The sequence below is a fragment of the Grammomys surdaster genome, unplaced genomic scaffold (genome assembly GCF_004785775.1).
Source record: "Grammomys surdaster isolate TR1022 unplaced genomic scaffold, NIH_TR_1.0 126612, whole genome shotgun sequence".
NCBI lineage: Eukaryota > Metazoa > Chordata > Mammalia > Rodentia > Muridae > Grammomys > Grammomys surdaster.
In genome coordinates, this window is record NW_021621401.1 from 2,530,570 (window position 1) to 2,546,967 (window position 16,398).

A 16,398-nucleotide genomic window follows, 5' to 3' on the forward strand; every position below is an offset into this window, starting at 1 on the left:
TGGACTGAGCCACCACTTCTCTAATACTACCCGCTACAATTTTCTTGTGCTTCAACTTTGTTGGACTATCCAGGACATGCTGCAGTAGGATAGATGGGCTCTGGTGGTGCCATATTGCCCTGACTGTTGTTGATTGTGTTCTTACACTGACCTCTAGTCTTCAGGGTTTGGGATTATTATAGCTTTAGGTGCCAGTTTCAGACTTTATATTTGTAGGATGGATTATTTTTCTTTGGATGTTTTACCCTGACTTTGTTTTCTCACCTGAATGGCCCATGGTTCTACTGACTAGTGGGTCTTCGGGTCCAGTAGTGTGCCTCAACTGCAGTTTGGGCAGCCTGTGTGACCTCTGGGATTTTGGGTGCTTACACTGCCCCTGGAATTCTGGGATTCTGGTGTGGCCATTGGTGTTCTGGATACCAGCGTGGCCTCTAGAGTTTCAGGTACATGGGGTTCCTAGTCCCAGCATGGCCTCTAGTAAAGCAGGAATCTTTTGCTAGAGTTGTGAGCTAGGATTTGGAAAGTAGATGCATTGAAATAGCAACCATGTGACTTGCCTCCATCTTGGTTGATGGCCTGATTAGGATGATAGCAACCATATGACTAGCAGCCATCTGCTGCTAGGATTAAAAAGTACATGCAAAAAAGTAACAACAAAAATATAAAGAGGAACAAAAAGTACATGCAATGTAACTTGACCATCATTTGAGTAAGATGAACACATGCCGTAAACTGATAAATGCAAAACCCGTAAAATTTCATATTCTATTGAGTATTCAATTTATCATTGCATGTCCTCTTTAGACAAGCGCAGGTCTCAAAAATATTTTAGAACAGTAGAAAATTTTGCATGATAAATTCCTAAGGTTATAGTTAGAATATCAAAAGCTGACAGAGACATTTATATCCACCCACTTATGTCTTTGCTGTGTTCAACACCAGGCTTCTAGAACATAAGGTGACAAAAGCTGGCACATAATTGAGTGTGCTTGATCACATCTGCAATCACAGCATTCAGGACACTGCAGCAGACAATCAGAAGTCTGGGTTCATCCTGAGCTATAGTGAGTTTCCCAGCCAGCCTTGGCTACAGTGTGATGTCTCAGAAAAACCAAAACCAGGCTCTGTGTGGTGGCTCATGCCTTTAAACCCAGCATTCAGGAGGTATCCAAGTCCAATCATGACTCTTTCTCTGGTAGGGATGGTAGAACATAGGTGGGGCTGATGGAGCCACACTCTTAAGAGCATATAGATTTGCAGACATGGGTGATCCATTGTGAGCTGGGATGACAGTCCAAAGGAAGACTGCTCTTGGTGAATGGAGTTTTCAGTCATGTCTGGCCAGATACTCTTCCATCTTTCCTTTTTTGCTGCATTTTACACCAAATATTTTAGGGGTCAGTTTCAATTCTACTTCCATCTACTCCAGTCTTGCCTCTCGCCTTTCATTTGGAAATATACCATAAGTCCTGTTACAGTAAACAATGAGACAGGAGACAAAAGTGTGACATCATTAAACAGATTCATAATGCCTCTAGTTTCTGTACTGTAAGAAAAGGTTCTGGGCTAATGCACACCTACAGGCTTACCTCACCGAGATGATGACACTTGCAGGGCACTTCCTCTGGAACTTGTCTCCACCCAGATTGCTTATACACATGTTCTGACCCAGGAGTAAGATGCTTTACATTTTCTTCATTGTTGGTCCACAGAGACCAGAAGCTAGGCAGGACAATTACTGTCTGCCTGTCTTTAATGAGATGCTCAGGGAGTCTAGCCCAGTGGGAAAGATGCTGAAGTAAATATTCGTCTGAGTCCCCAAACCTCCTTGCTGCACAGAGGCCAGGATGAAGATCACCTACTCTTCACTTGCTCAGAACACACCTGGGATTCTGACCTTTTCTGATCCTTAGAATAAAGACACAATTGCCCAGCAGCTCCAAGCTAGTGAACATGGGGCAGTTGCAGCACTGAGCTGTCAGGTACTGTAATAGAGCACAAATGCCAATTTCTTTACTAAAAGATTATGACCACTTGTCCATGGTGAGACCCAAAGCAGCAATTGTGAGTCTATGAGGCTCAGTTTGAGTTGAACACAACAGTAACTAGCTATTTCTCATTAAAATTTTTAAAGATCACTTGACTGTTTGTGTGTGTGTGTGTGTGTGTGTGTGTGTGTGTGTACACAGCATATGTGGAGGTCAGAGGACAACTTTTAGGAAAATTCTTTTTCTCCTTCTACCATGTGGATGCCAGGGGATTGGACTCAGCTCATCAGGCTGGTGTTAAGACTCTTTCCATGTTGAACCATCTCACTGGCCACTGCTATTTTTCTTTTACCCCCATTTTTCTCATAACTCTATGAGCTGCTAAAGTGGATGAAAAACAGAGATAGTTAAACAGAGATGTACATGGTTTCAGGGAAGGGTCATCTGTCCATACATTAAGACAATGTAAGCATTATTGTGTGTGTTTGTGGGGTACACATGCCACAGTGTGCACTTGGAGGAGAAGGGATAAATGGAGTGGGTTCTTTACAAACACACACACACACACACACACACACACTCACAAAGTAAAGTGATTTTTACCACCTTTCTGAATGTTTTGGTGTCGAACTCAGGTTCTCAGGTTTAGTTCAGTAAACACCTTTACCCAATGAAACATCGTGCAACCCATGAATGAATATTTTAATGTTGTATTCAATAAAGTACAAGGGCGAATCTGGTGTGTCCAGAACCATCTAGAACTGAGCACTGGACACTGAGCTTAGGAACACTATGTGTAGATCCTGACTCAGAAAATCCATTGCAGGATTTCTTTTTAAAGCAGATATTTTGTTTTTCCAATTTATTTTTGTTCTAAGTCTTTGAGGATTTTACTTGAATGTATATGTATGCCAAATGATGCAATGCAGACAGAGTCCACAAGAGGGAAATCGAACACCTGGAAAAATGTTTTACACTATTGCTAGCCACGCTGTGGAGGCTGGAAATTGAACATGGATCCTCTGGAAGAATAACCAGACTTTTTAATTGTTGAACAGCTTCCAAGTCCAGTTGCAGTTTTGATTTTGTTTTGTTTTGTTTTTAGCAAGGCAATGCCTATAATATGATTTGTTGTATTCAAACTCTTAGATTCGTACATTTCTGCTTGTTCCTCTTTAAAATCTATGGGAGGCACCAACCAGTCGAGCATCTCCGAGTTCCTCCTCCTGGGACTCTCCAGGCAACCCCAACAGCAGCAGCAGCTCCTCTTCCTGCTCTTCCTCATCATGTACCTGGCCACTGTCCTGGGAAACCTGCTCATCATCCTGGCCATCAGCACAGACTCCCGCCTGCACACCCCCATGTACTTCTTCCTCAGCAACCTGTCCTTTGTGGATGTCTGCTTCTCCTCCACCACTGTCCCAAAGGTAGTGGCCATTCACATACTCAGAAATCAAGCCATTTCCTTCTCTGGGTGTCTCACACAGCTGTATTTTATCTGTGTGTTTGTGGACATGGACAATTTCCTGCTGGCTATGATGGCCTATGACCGCTTTGTGGCCATATGCCACCCTTTACACTACACAACAAAGATGACCTATAAACTCTGTATTCTGATGGTGGCTGGATCATGGGTCACTGCCAGCCTGAATTCTCTGTTGCACACACTGCTCATGGCTCGACTCTCCTTCTGTGGGGATAATGTCATTCCCCAGTTCTTCTGTGAAGTGACTACCCTGCTGAAACTCTCCTGCTCAGACACTCATCTCAATGAGCTGATGATTCTTACTGTGGCAGGGCTGATAATGTTAGCCCCGTTTGTCTGCATCCTTGTGTCTTATATCCTTATTGCTTGTGCTGTCCTGAGAGTTTCATCCACAGGAGGAGGATGGAAAGCCTTCTCCACCTGTGGCTCCCACCTGGCTGTGGTCTGCCTCTTCTATGGCACCATCATATCCCTGTATTTCAACCCCTCATCCTCTCACTCAGTTGGGAGGGACATGGCAGCTGCCATGATGTACACAGTGGTGACCCCCATGCTGAACCCTTTCATCTACAGCCTGAGGAACAGGAACATGAAAGGGGCTTTAAGGAAAGTGCTTACCATGAAGTTTCTATCTAAGCAGTAATGCTGAAAGTTTTGAACATCACAGAGGGAACAAATGTCTAAGAATCCTTCATATTTTGTACATCAACTGTAACATAGCAGTTGTCTTTTGTATGACAAGCATCTACTTTCTCTACCAGATACAGAGCTCAGCATACAAATCTTTTAGGTAGAAGAATGCAAAAACTCTTTAACAAATGTTGTTATTTCGATTGTCATGTCAATGCCTTGGCAGAATGCACCATGAGAAACACTGAACAGTTTTATAGAAGAGCAGGAAGTCTCAATGGGACAACATTGGAAAGTGACTAATGGTAAGCTCAAAAGCTGGGTCAGGTTTTATTGGACTGGAGAATCGCTTCCTGCTCCAGATGGAATATGGTTTCCAAGTTGGGATGACTCTGAATGGCTGTCTTCATGCAGTTCACCCCAAGACTGCGCTCTGATTGGCCAAGCAGCAGCAGCTACATGTCTGCCATTTTCAGGACAATGGGTGTGCTGCTATTTTGTTGGTGTCAACAGATCCTCTGCTAGTGTGTTCAGCTGTGCTAGCAACATCTTGTGCTGTCATTGTATCAGAGAGCTATCTGCATCTGACATTCTTTGTAGTGCTCCACATCCCTTAGCAGAGTGCCAGCGCCCAACTGGGAGTATCTGGCCTCCTCTGGGAAACCACAGCTGTTCATTCTTTCTCACCACAGAGACCTCAGCCTCAGCCCCTTTCACAGGAAGGTTAGACTTGGTGGGTTGAGAATGGAGGGTTTGGAGCTCCAGGAAATCCTACTTCTCTAGCTCATTTGGACTTATGTTATTCCTTTCATCTGGGCATTTTATAGTATATAACATTAAACAGGAGGCAGGTCGATTCAATAAAAATGAACTGTGCCTTCTACAATTCTAGTGTGCAGACATGGCAGGCCTTCTGCCCTCTTTTCCTGCCTCTGTCAGTGTTTGCTGGTGTTCTCATGTAGCTACTATTTGTTGTTGTTGTTGATGTTGTTGTTGTTGTTTGGTTTGAGTCAGAGTCCTCTATGCAGGCCTGGATTTCTTGAAACTTTTATTTAGTAAAAAATGTACATATTGCATTTCAATTTTCATTTCATAATAAAACTTTTAAAGTTAGTGCCTATAACTTAGTTTTGCTGATGTTGTGTATTTTTATTTTAAGACTTCATTTTTTCTTTGCTTCATTTGTTTCTTTATTCCTCTCCCCCTCCCTCCTACCTTCTCCTCCCTCTTTCTCTCTCTTCCTTCCTTTCTTTCCCACCAACCAAGTTTAACTTGTGTTCCCATATTCTTGGATGTGTGCCCTTCACTGGACTGTGGTCGAGTTAAAGAGGCTACACACGTGAAGAAAATTGACTCTTCCTTTCCTAGTGGCTAACACTTGCCAACAGCTCTCCAGCTAGGGAATAGCGGTGAGAATCCACACCCGCTTCCTCTGCTGCTTGTGTTTGGCTTTGGCTTATACACATCTCATATATGTTGTCGCTCCACTGTAAGCCTGTGTGTGCAGCTGTGCCCAGAAGACATCTACTGCCTCTAGTTCTTACAATCTTTATGGCTAAAGTTGGTAGGACTTCTAAGATGCATTGATTATTGTTTTCAAAGTCATTTTGGACATCTTCAGACATTATTTCTAAAATAATTTCCCCACCCCTTCCTGTCCCGTCCCTGTAGAGTCCTGCATGTGTCTGGCAGCACTGCCTGCCTTCACCCTCCATTCATTTTCCTTGGCTCTTCTTTCCTCTCCATTCCTGAGCTCACACTATCCCTCCCTCTGTCTTCTGGTTGGTTCACTCTTTCTTCTTCCAGTTCAAGCCTGCTGAGGGCCTCTGCTGAGCTGTTTATTTTATCAGGATTTTCCTGATTCCCTAATCTCCACCTGATCCCTCCTTTTTTCACATTTACTGTTGTCCGCGTCTCTGCTCGATATGACATTTTTGTCGAACTATCCTTTAGTTCCATTTTACACTTGCTTGCTTCTTGTTTGTTTACAGTGCATGTTTTCTGGTCAGGGAGCATGTCTGCCAGCTCTGTCTACATAGTGAATTCCAGGAAAGTGGAACTATATGGAGACCCTGTCTCAGAAAGAGACAGACAGAGACAAAGAGACCTTTATATCAATATATCAGTATCAATACACACACACATGTCACAATATTAACGGTACAATTAGGGAAAACTTATTTGAAGCATCAGTAAAACAATTCTACTACTCATTTGATCTCATGTTTTATCTTCTCATGACCGTGTGTGGCATACAATATTAAAGCAGGAAAACGGTTAATTAAGAGTGAAATGCCTTCTACAATCCCAGTATCCAGCCTGTCAGTCAGTCACACTCTTTATCCCTTTCTGTCATGTTCGTGTACACGGGCTCAGATACATTTACACATACAGTACTCTGCATCTAAGCTCTCGACAGAAATCTTATAAAAGAGGTTTCTAAATTACTGCAAGTCTTCATACCTTTATTTTTATTGATTTTATATATGTCCACTCCTTAGTAATTCTGTATCTCCTCTAAAACATAAAAATGTACAGTATGTTTTGAATTTATTTTGAGAATGACTAATGAAGCTGTTGTGGTATCACAGGCCTACAGTACCAGCACTAGGGGCTGAGGGAGGGTGATCACAAGAGTGTGGCCAGCCTGGGCTAGATTATGGTTCCAGGTCATGGGCTACACTGTGAAATTCTGTCTCAATAAACAAAAGAAAACTAATTTGATACATATGAAATATTTTCTCCTCATCTGTTACTTTCAGCACCTTTAATATGACTCCTGGCGCTGTGATTTAATTGTAACTCTAGTTGTAATCATTTGGGCTTCCTGTCTTCACAGATTTTTTATTTTTATATTTGTATTAATCATTCTGTTTGTTTACATCTCAAATGATAGCCTGATTACCCCACCACAAACACTCCATCCCACATCTGCCCTCTCTCCCTCCCCATTGCCTCTATGAGGGTGCTCCCTCCACCCACCCACCATCACCCACCCCACTGCTCCAGTGTCTCCCTATGCTGGACATCAAACCTCTATAGGATCAAGGGCTTCCCCTCCCACACCTATCAGGCAAGGCCATCCTCTACTACATATGTATCTGGAGCCATAGATCCCTCCCTGTACACTCCTTGGTTGGTGGTCTAGTCCTGGGAGCACTGGGTGGTCCAGCCAGCTTATGTTGTTCTTACTATGGGGTTGCAATCCCCCTCAGCTCCTCCAGTCCTTCTGCCAGCTTCCTCACCGGAGTCCCAGAGCTCAGTCTGATGGTGAGCTGCAACCATCCACATCTGCATTGGTCAGCTGCTGGTCAGACCTCCCAAGGAACAGCGAGACCAGGTTCCTGTCAGCAAGCAGCTCTTAACCACAGGAACAGTGTAGGGTTTGTTGTCTGCAGACAGAATGAATCTCCAGGTGAGGCAGTCCCCAGATGTCCCTTCCTTCAGGCTCTGATTCATTTTTTTGTCCCTGTTCTTTTTTGGGCAGGAACATTTCTGGGTTAAAAACTTTTGAGATGGGTAGGTACCCCAATCTCTCAACGAGGGGAGGTGCCTATCTGCTGGAGGTGGTCTCTACAGGTTCTATCTCCCCCTTCTCTACAGATTTCAGCTAAAGTCATCCCCATTGTGTTCTGGGAGCCTCTTGCTTCCCTGGTGTCTGGAACTCTCCACTGGCTCTCCCCAGTTCCTCATTCCCGCCTGCTATACATTTTTCTTCAATTTCCTGACCCTCTGTACCTCTCCCCCATCCCCTCCAGTACCTGATACTGCCCCCTTTATTTCTTCCCCCTCCTCTCTTCCTCCCAGGTCCCCTTCTCCCTCCACCTCCTGAGATGACCCTGTTCTCTCCTCAACATGGAAATGAAGATTCCACACCCTGGTCTTCTTTCCTCCTAGGCTCCATATGGTCTGTGGGTTGAATCATGGGAATTGTGAGTTCCTGGCTAATATCCACTTATCAGTGAGTGCATACCATATGTTTTCTTTTGTGTCTGGGTTACCTCACTCAGGATGATATTTTCTAGTTCCATCCATTTGCCTGAGAATTTTATGAAGCCATTGTTTTTAATTTCTGAGTAATACTCAATTGTGTAAATGTATCACATTTTCTGTATCCATTCTTCTGTTGAGGGGCATCTGGGTTTTTTCCCAGTGTTTGGCTATTATAAATAAGGCTCCTATGAACATAGTGGAGCATGTGTCCTTACTATATTTTGGAGGATCTTTTGGGTATATGCCCAGTAGTGGTATAGCTGGGTCTTCAGGTAGAATTGTTTCCAATTTTCTCAGGAACTGCCAGACTGATTCATGGAAAAATATTATTTATATCTCTTTTGTCTTGGAATACCTTGGATTCTCCATCTATGGTAATTGAGAGTTTTGCTGGGTATAGTAGCCTGAGCTGGCTGCAGTTCTGTTCTCTTAGTGTCTGTATGACATCTGCCCAAGATCTTCTGGCTTTGGCTGTGAGTTAGCCCAATGACGGGATTATTGTAGGTCCACTTCCCAGGGGCCCACCCAATACAGCCGAAAAGGAGTGCATGGTGCTGGGAGTGGGTGCAGCCTACATGGCCTAAGACAGGGCTCTCACCCTCCTTTCACCCACCTCGGGGTCCCTTGACATTGCCCATCGTCGACAGCCTAAAGCCTTCGACCATCGATGTGACTTGTCTCACATCAGTGTTTTGGGGTTGTGAACTTGTCTAAGACCCCCCATAATTAGACATCCAAATTCAAAATTCACATAGTTGGGATTGATCATAAGACGCCTTCTCTAACTAAACAGAGAAGGGGGAGATGCCAGAAGCCAGGACCCTCGCCCTTACCCTCACCCCCTACCTTTCCCCACCTGCACAATGTCCCCTGAAGCTTGGCAACTGCAAGATCCTGCTTGGCAACTGCAGATAGACTCAAAGCAGTGTACCATATCTTCTGAAGAATAGCAGGGAGACCATAACTCAAGCAGTGTACTATATCTTCTGAAGAATAGCAGGTAGATCATAATTCAAGGCAGTGTACCGTATAGACCATGATGTGTTTCAAGGCACAGGCCAAGAAGATTCTGTACTTTTCCACCACCTGGCCCCTCTTACCCCCTCCCCTTGTAAAACATGCTATAAAAAAGCATTTCATGTTCAAAAAAAATTTAAAAAAAAGATCTTCTGGCTTTTAGAATCTCTGTTGAGAAGTCTGGTATAATTCTGATAGATCTGCCTTTATATGTTACTTGACCTTTTTTCCTAACTGCTTTCAATATTATTTCTTTGTTCTGTGCACTTAGGGTTTTAATTATTTTGTGATGGGAGGAATTTCTTTTCTGGTCCAATCTATTTGGGGTTCTATAGGTTTCTTGCATGTGTATGGGCATTTCATTCTTTGGGTTAGGGAAGTTTTCTTCTATAATTTTGTTGAAGATTTTGCTGGACCTTTGAGTTGGAAATCTTTAATCTCTTCTATACCATTTATTCTTAGGTTTGGTCTTTTCATTTTGTCTTGGATTTCTTGAATGTTTTGAGTTAGGAACGTTTGCTTTTTGTGTTTTCCTTGACTGTTATGTCGATGTCTTCTATGGTATCTTCTACACCTGAGATTCTCTCTTCTATCTCTTTTACTCTGTTTGTGATGCTTGATTATGTGACTCCTTCTTTCTTTCCTAGGTTTTCCATCTCCAGGGCTATCTCCCTTTGTGTTTTTTTTTAATATTTCTATTTCCATTTTTAGATCCTGTATGGTTTTATCCAATTCCTTCACGTGTTTGATTGTGTTCTCCTGTATTTTTTTTACTTTTTTATTGGATATTTTCTTTATTTACATTTGAAATGTTTTCCCCTATCCAGTTCTCTCCTTTGGAAACACCTATCCCCTCCTCCCTCCCCCCTCCACCTGTCTCTATGAGGGTACTCCCCTACCCACCCACCCACTCCCGTTTTCCCACCCTGGCATTCCCCTCCACTGGGGCATTGAACACTCTCAAGCCCAAGGGCGTCTCCTCCCATTAATGACAAACAAGGCCATCCTCTGCCACATATGCAGCTGGAGCCATGGGACCCTCCATGTGTACCCATGTATTCCACAATAAAAGGTCACAGGGCTCTCCTACATTTCTTTAATGGATTTGTTTCCTCTTAAAAGCTTCTAATTATTTACTTGTGTTCTCCTGTATTTTTTTAACTTAGCTATTTATGTCCTTCTTAAAATCTTTTATCTTCATGAAATAATAATTTAGATCTGAATCTTGTTTTGTAGGTATGTTGGGGTATCCAGGGCTTGCTGTAGTGGGTCAGCTGGGTTCTGATGTTGCCAAGTTGTATTGGTTTCTGTTGCTTATGTTCTTGCACTTGCCTCTCGCCATCTGGATAGCTCTGATGTTAATTGGCCTTGCTGTCTCTGACTGAAGCCTGTCCTTCCTGTGAGCCTGTAGTCCTGGATGTGTCAGAGCCCCTGATGGTCTGAGCTGCAACTGGGGTGTGGGCTGAGTGAGTGGGGATCCAGAGCAGAGGCTCTGCTCCAGGCCAAGTGCAAACTGGAAGGCATGAGGGTCTCTGGCTGGTCTGGTTATCTGTATACCAGGGTCCCATGGGTCTAGGTTATGCTGGGTATTTGGGTGGGGTTTGGGGTCTCACCTGTGATCCTGGATGTGTCAGAATACCTGGGGAGTCGAGCTACAACTGGGATGTGGGATCTGTGTGTTTGGATCCAGAGCAGGGGCTCGGCTCCAGGCCCAAGTGCAAACTGGAAGGCACGAGGGTCTCTAGCTGGGACAGGTCATTTTTAAATTTGAGTTTTTGGCCATTATTCCTTCATACCTTACCTTGCCCTCTCTCTCCCCTAAGCGTCCTTATTGTTTGTGTTTGCTGTAAGAACATTGTCTACACTTGACTCTGAATTCATTTTTTCCTCTTCCTTTTACCTTTTCTTCAACTTTCACAATCTTTAAGTAACGATTTACTAATTTGCCAATTATTAATTTATTCTGGTGCAATTCAGTAGAGCCAATTTAGTGGACACTTTATATCCATTGTTTACTTTCCAACTCAGAATTTCCATTTAACATTTCCCCATAATTTTTGGCTTTTCATTTCCTACTTGATTTGACGTTGTCATCATACTTTCATTTACTTCTTCAATATTACCCTCTGTTCCATTTTGTTAAAGATGCCTCATGCTCTTTCCGGAGACCATATCTGTTGCTTGTTATTCTTCTGTAAAGGTCATACTTTCCTGTTTCCTTTCAATCTTTATTTTGTTATTGAAAACTGGGTATTTTTAGAAACATATCACTGAATACTGTGGTTCTGGTTCCCTCTGCTGTGTTTGTTCTTACTATTGCTTGTTTGATTATTGTTGGTTCAATTTTTTTTGTGCAGTCTACCCCTCTTACATTATGAATCCTCTGATGAGGCACCTCGTGAAAAACAACTTTCAGTCAGTCTATCATCACCCTAGCTTGGCTCTGAAGTGAGTAAAACTCTCTTCCACTTTGTTGATCATATAAGCTGATAAACTCTACTAATTTACATGACACTGTCTTAATATATTGGTCTAAATAAAATTCACTAAAGCATCTGATCTAGAGGGGGTGTCTCAAAGGTATAAGCAAGGATTGCTTTTTCAGAGGACAAGGGTTTGATTCCCAGCACCTACATTGCAACTCACAACTATCAGTAACACCAATTCCAGGATATCTGACTTCCTCTTCTGGTCTCTATGGGAACCAGGCATGCATGTGATGCATAGATATGCATGCAAGTCAAACATTCACAAAGGCATCTCTGTGACTTGTTCATGAGCCCAAGGCCAGCAAAGCAACAATCCAAGGAAGATTAAGAAAAAGGCAGTTCAGTACACTTCAACACAACTCAGTAGCAGGTGTTGGTTCAACCACAAAGTTTATTTTAGTCATATTTAAGAAAGAACATATGAAAAAAAGAAGACTTTCAGGGTATAGCTAACTCAATGTCATGTGCACAACAAAGCTTAAAACATGACTGCATGGGCTGGAGGGAATGGCTCAGCGGTTAAGAGCACTGATTGTTCTTCCAGAGGTCCTGAGTTCAATTCCCAGCAACCACATGGTGGCTCACAACCATCTGTATTGAGATCTGATGCCCTCCTCTGGTATGTCTAAAGACAGTGACAGTGTATTCAAAACATAAAAATAAATAAATCTTTAAAAAAAATACATGACTGCATGTAAAGTCATAAAGTACAAGTGACGTCTCCCATAAAGATAGAATCCATAGATTAATGGAGGAACGGGGCTCAAGATGAACAAGCTCGTGATGAGGACCTGGGGGAGGCCTGTGCTATAGATTCAGACAAGTTCAAGGTAAGGGTCTGGGTGGCAAATGGGGCCTGGCCACACAGAGAGCCAAAGGCTACTAATACGTCCTCTCCCAGTTTTCCTGGAGGAAACCAGCTTACACATTCCACCTATTGCAGTGACAACCCTGTGTGTTTAACATTTTGGCTCCTTAAGGCTTAAGTGTGAGAAAAAGGACCTACTACACATTTATACAGATAAAATTTTATAAAAAATATAATTCCAGTAAGATTGGATAGCATCTTTACAAAGAATACTTTCTGAGGTCATTGTTGGTGTGTGTTCTGACCCTGTGGAAACCTCTCAAAGGAAGAGTCTCTCTCTCCTCTCTCTCTCTCTCTCTCTCTCTCTCTCTCTCTCTCTCTCTCTCTCTCTGTGTGTGTGTGTGTGTAACCCAGGCTGACCTTGACTCCTGGATCATCCCTCCTCAATCTCCATGAGCAAACTTAGACATGTACAAACAGGCATTGGATCACTTCAGTCAGCCCCTTAAAATTATTCTCAAGCAGGTCATGAGGCTGTCTTTTGCTTCATCCTCAGAAGTTCTGATATTCCTCTTCTTTAAATTTTATTAATCAACGAAAAAACTGTGTGTGTGTTTGTGTGTGTATGTGTGTGTGTGCGTGTGTGAGCACATATGTGTGATTGCAATGTGCATGCATTTATGCATGTGTGCTCCTGTGTGTGTATACAGGTAGGGGTCCATGTGTGTGCACACACATGTAGAAGTCAGAGACTGGTGCCAGGTATCCTCTTTGATCTCTTTCCACATTCTCTTCAAAGGCAGGCTCTCTTACTGAACACTTGCCGACTCAGCTAGTTTACCTAACCATTTCCTTCAAGATATCTTCCCTGCCTCCTGCACTAAGATTACAGGCTGACTGTTACACTTGTTTGGCATATATAAAGGTGCTGGAACCTGAACTGTGGTCTTTAACCTTATACAGGAAGCACTCTACCTACTGAACCAACTTCCAAGTTTGCTAAAATAATGATGTTTTTCTTTGTTTCTTAACACATGTCTCACTGTGTAGCCCAGACAGGCTTTGAATTCACAGGGACCCAAAAGCTTCTGTTTTCCAATTGTTGGGATTAAAGGCATGCTCCATCATATCCAGTAAAAGTTCAGATTTTAAACTAAGAACTTTATTGTAGAAAATTTCAAACATATATTAAAAGCAGACATCACAGATATTTAAGCACATAGATACTAGAATTAACTAAAAGCTAATATCATTTCATCTATACCCATACACTTTGTTTTCCTATTTTTTTTATTTATTTGTTTGTTTTTTTCTGGGGGTGGTGTTTGAGACCGAGTTTCATTGTAACTATGCTGTATTCCCTGATACTCAATCTGTAGACCAGGCTGGCATAGAATTCACAGAGATCCACCTGTCTCAGTTTCCAGAGTGCTGGAATTAAAGGCACCAACATTGACCAGCTATTTTTTCTATTTCACTATTATTATATTATTGATTTTTACTGTTTCCTTTCATTTGTTTCTTTTGTTTTATGGTGAGACATGCCTCTGTAGCCCAGACTACATAGTAATTATCATTTTTTGTTCTTTTTAAAAAGACATATTTGCATGTGATTTGCCTGCATATACATGCAAGTGCACCATGTGCATGTCCAAGGAGATTACTATACGGTGTCAGATCGCAGATTACCTGAACTTGGTGCTATGGACGGTTAAGAAACACTATATGGGTGCAGGGAGTGGAAACTGGTCCCTGTGCAGAAGCAACAAGTGCTCTAAACACTGAGCCATCTCCCCAGCTTCTAATGTCTCTTTTTCTTTGTGCTGTTTTTGTTTTTATGAGACAGGATCTGGTATGATAGATAAGTCTAGCCTTGAACACAACAGCAATGATATGTGCACTTTGAGCTTAGATGATATGTTCCAGCATTGTTGGTCAAGAGGGACCAAGAGCTGGCTTACCCAACTACTTTCTGCTGGTCTTTAATGAGATACTCAGGGAGTCTATCCCCAGTGGGCCTTTATGCTGCAGTAAATACCTGTCTAATTCTCCCAGACCTCCTTCTGACACAGAGGGCTGGGACGGTGATCATCCAGTCTTCTTTATCTTCTCAGAACCTTCCTATATTCCCAAGACTTTCCAATCACTAGAATAAAGAACACTACTGCCCAGTAACTGCAAGGTAAAAGCAATAGAACTGGCCTGTCCAGGTATTTTCAGAGTAGTAGAGATGTCAATGTATCTTCTGCAACACGTGTTGCTTACTCTCTCCTATAGAGGGTCAGCAGCAGGAGTCACAGGTCCACCATTTGGAGCTTGAGATCAATACATTAACTGGCTGCTTCTCTTTTCCTTTAAGCTTCTAAGGATTGGGAGGAAGACTGGAAATGCTACCAGATAAAGGTAAGATCAGCGTATGTGTAAGAATGCCTTTACTTTATGTCCAATAAAACTAAACAAGTGGCTCTGGGGAACCAACATGACCTAAAACTGGATTTGTAAATGGAGTAAGTAGAAAATGGGAGTGTATCTCAATTCAGAAACTCTAATGCTGAATTAATCTGAACCTGCTTGTAGCAACCAAACCTGCAGACAGCCTTCTGCCCTCTGCTTCTCCTTTCTGTAGCTGGGCTCAGACTCATGAGCAGCACCAACCAGTCTAGTGTCACTGAATTCCTCCTCCTGGGACTCTCCAGGCAGCCCGAGCAGCAGCAGCAGCTCCTCTTCCTGCTCTTCCTCATCATGTACCTGGCCACTGTCCTGGGAAACCTGCTCATCATCCTGGCCATCAGCACAGACTCCCGCCTGCACACCCCCATGTACTTCTTCCTCAGCAACCTGTCCTTTGTGGATGTCTGCTTCTCCTCCACCACTGTCCCCAAGGTACTGGCCAACCACATACTCGGGATTCAGACCATTTCCTTCTCTGGGTGTCTCACACAGCTATATTTTCTCTGTATATTTGCTGACATGGACAATTTCTTGCTGGCTGTGATGGCCTATGACAGATTTGTGGCCATATGCCACCCTTTACACTACACAACAAAGATGACCCATCAGCTCTGTGTCCTTCTTGTTATTAAGTCATGGGTGGTAGCTAACCTGAATTGTCTGTTGCACATACTGCTCATGGCTCGACTCTCCTTCTGTGGGAACAACATCCTCCCCCACTTCTTCTGTGATGCGACTCTTCTCCTCAAACTCTCCTGCTCAGACACACATCTCAATGAGCTGATGATTCTTACAGAGGGAGCTGTGGTCATGGTCGCCCCGTTTGTCTGCATCCTGATCTCCTACATTCACATCACCTGTGCTGTCCTGAGAGTCTCTTCCCCAAGGGGAGGATGGAAAGCCTTCTCCACCTGTGGCTCCCACCTGGCTGTGGTCTGCCTCTTCTATGGAACCATCATTGAGGAGTATTTTAACCTTTCATCCTCTCACTCAGTTGAGAGAGACATGGCAGGTGCTGTGATGTACACAGTGGTGACCCCCATGCTGAACCCTTTCATCTACAGCCTGAGGAACAGAGACATGAAAGTGGCTTTAAGGAAAGTGCTTACCATGAAGTTTCTAAGCAGTAATGTTGAAAGTGTGGAACATCACAGAGGGAACTAATGTCTAAGAATCCTTCATGTTTTTTCAATCAACTGAAACTTAGCACTTGTTATTTGTAAGAAAAGCATCTACTATCTCTACCAGATACAGAGCCCAGCATACAAATCCTTTAGGTAAAAGAATGAAAAAACCTGTTGTTATTTGGATTGTCATTGTCAATGTCTTGTCAAAATGCATCATGAGCAGCCCTGCACAGTGTTGGAGAAGAGCAGGTCTCAATGGCAGAACACTGGAAAGTGACTAACGGTAAGCTCAAAGCTAGGTCAGGTGTTATTGGAGTAGGGAATAGGTTCCTGCTCCAGATGGAATGTGGTTTCCAAGTTGGGATGACTCTGAATGGCTGTCTTCATGCAGTTCACTACAAGACTGAGC

At 43.1% G+C, this 16,398-nt stretch overlaps 2 protein-coding genes across 2 annotated transcripts; both read left to right on the plus strand.

Moving 5' to 3' along the window:
- The first annotated feature begins 3,172 nt into the window (after positions 1–3,172).
- Positions 3,173–4,117, plus strand: LOC114615199 (olfactory receptor 1361-like). The gene has a single exon (XM_028760879.1). The coding sequence runs from the start codon at positions 3,173–3,175 to the stop codon at positions 4,115–4,117; it is 945 nt and encodes a 314-aa protein (XP_028616712.1).
- Positions 4,118–15,051: 10,934 nt separating this feature from the next.
- On the plus strand, positions 15,052–16,026 carry LOC114615131 (olfactory receptor 1361-like). The gene has a single exon (XM_028760767.1). The coding sequence runs from the start codon at positions 15,052–15,054 to the stop codon at positions 16,024–16,026; it is 975 nt and encodes a 324-aa protein (XP_028616600.1).
- Positions 16,027–16,398: the final 372 nt, after the last annotated feature.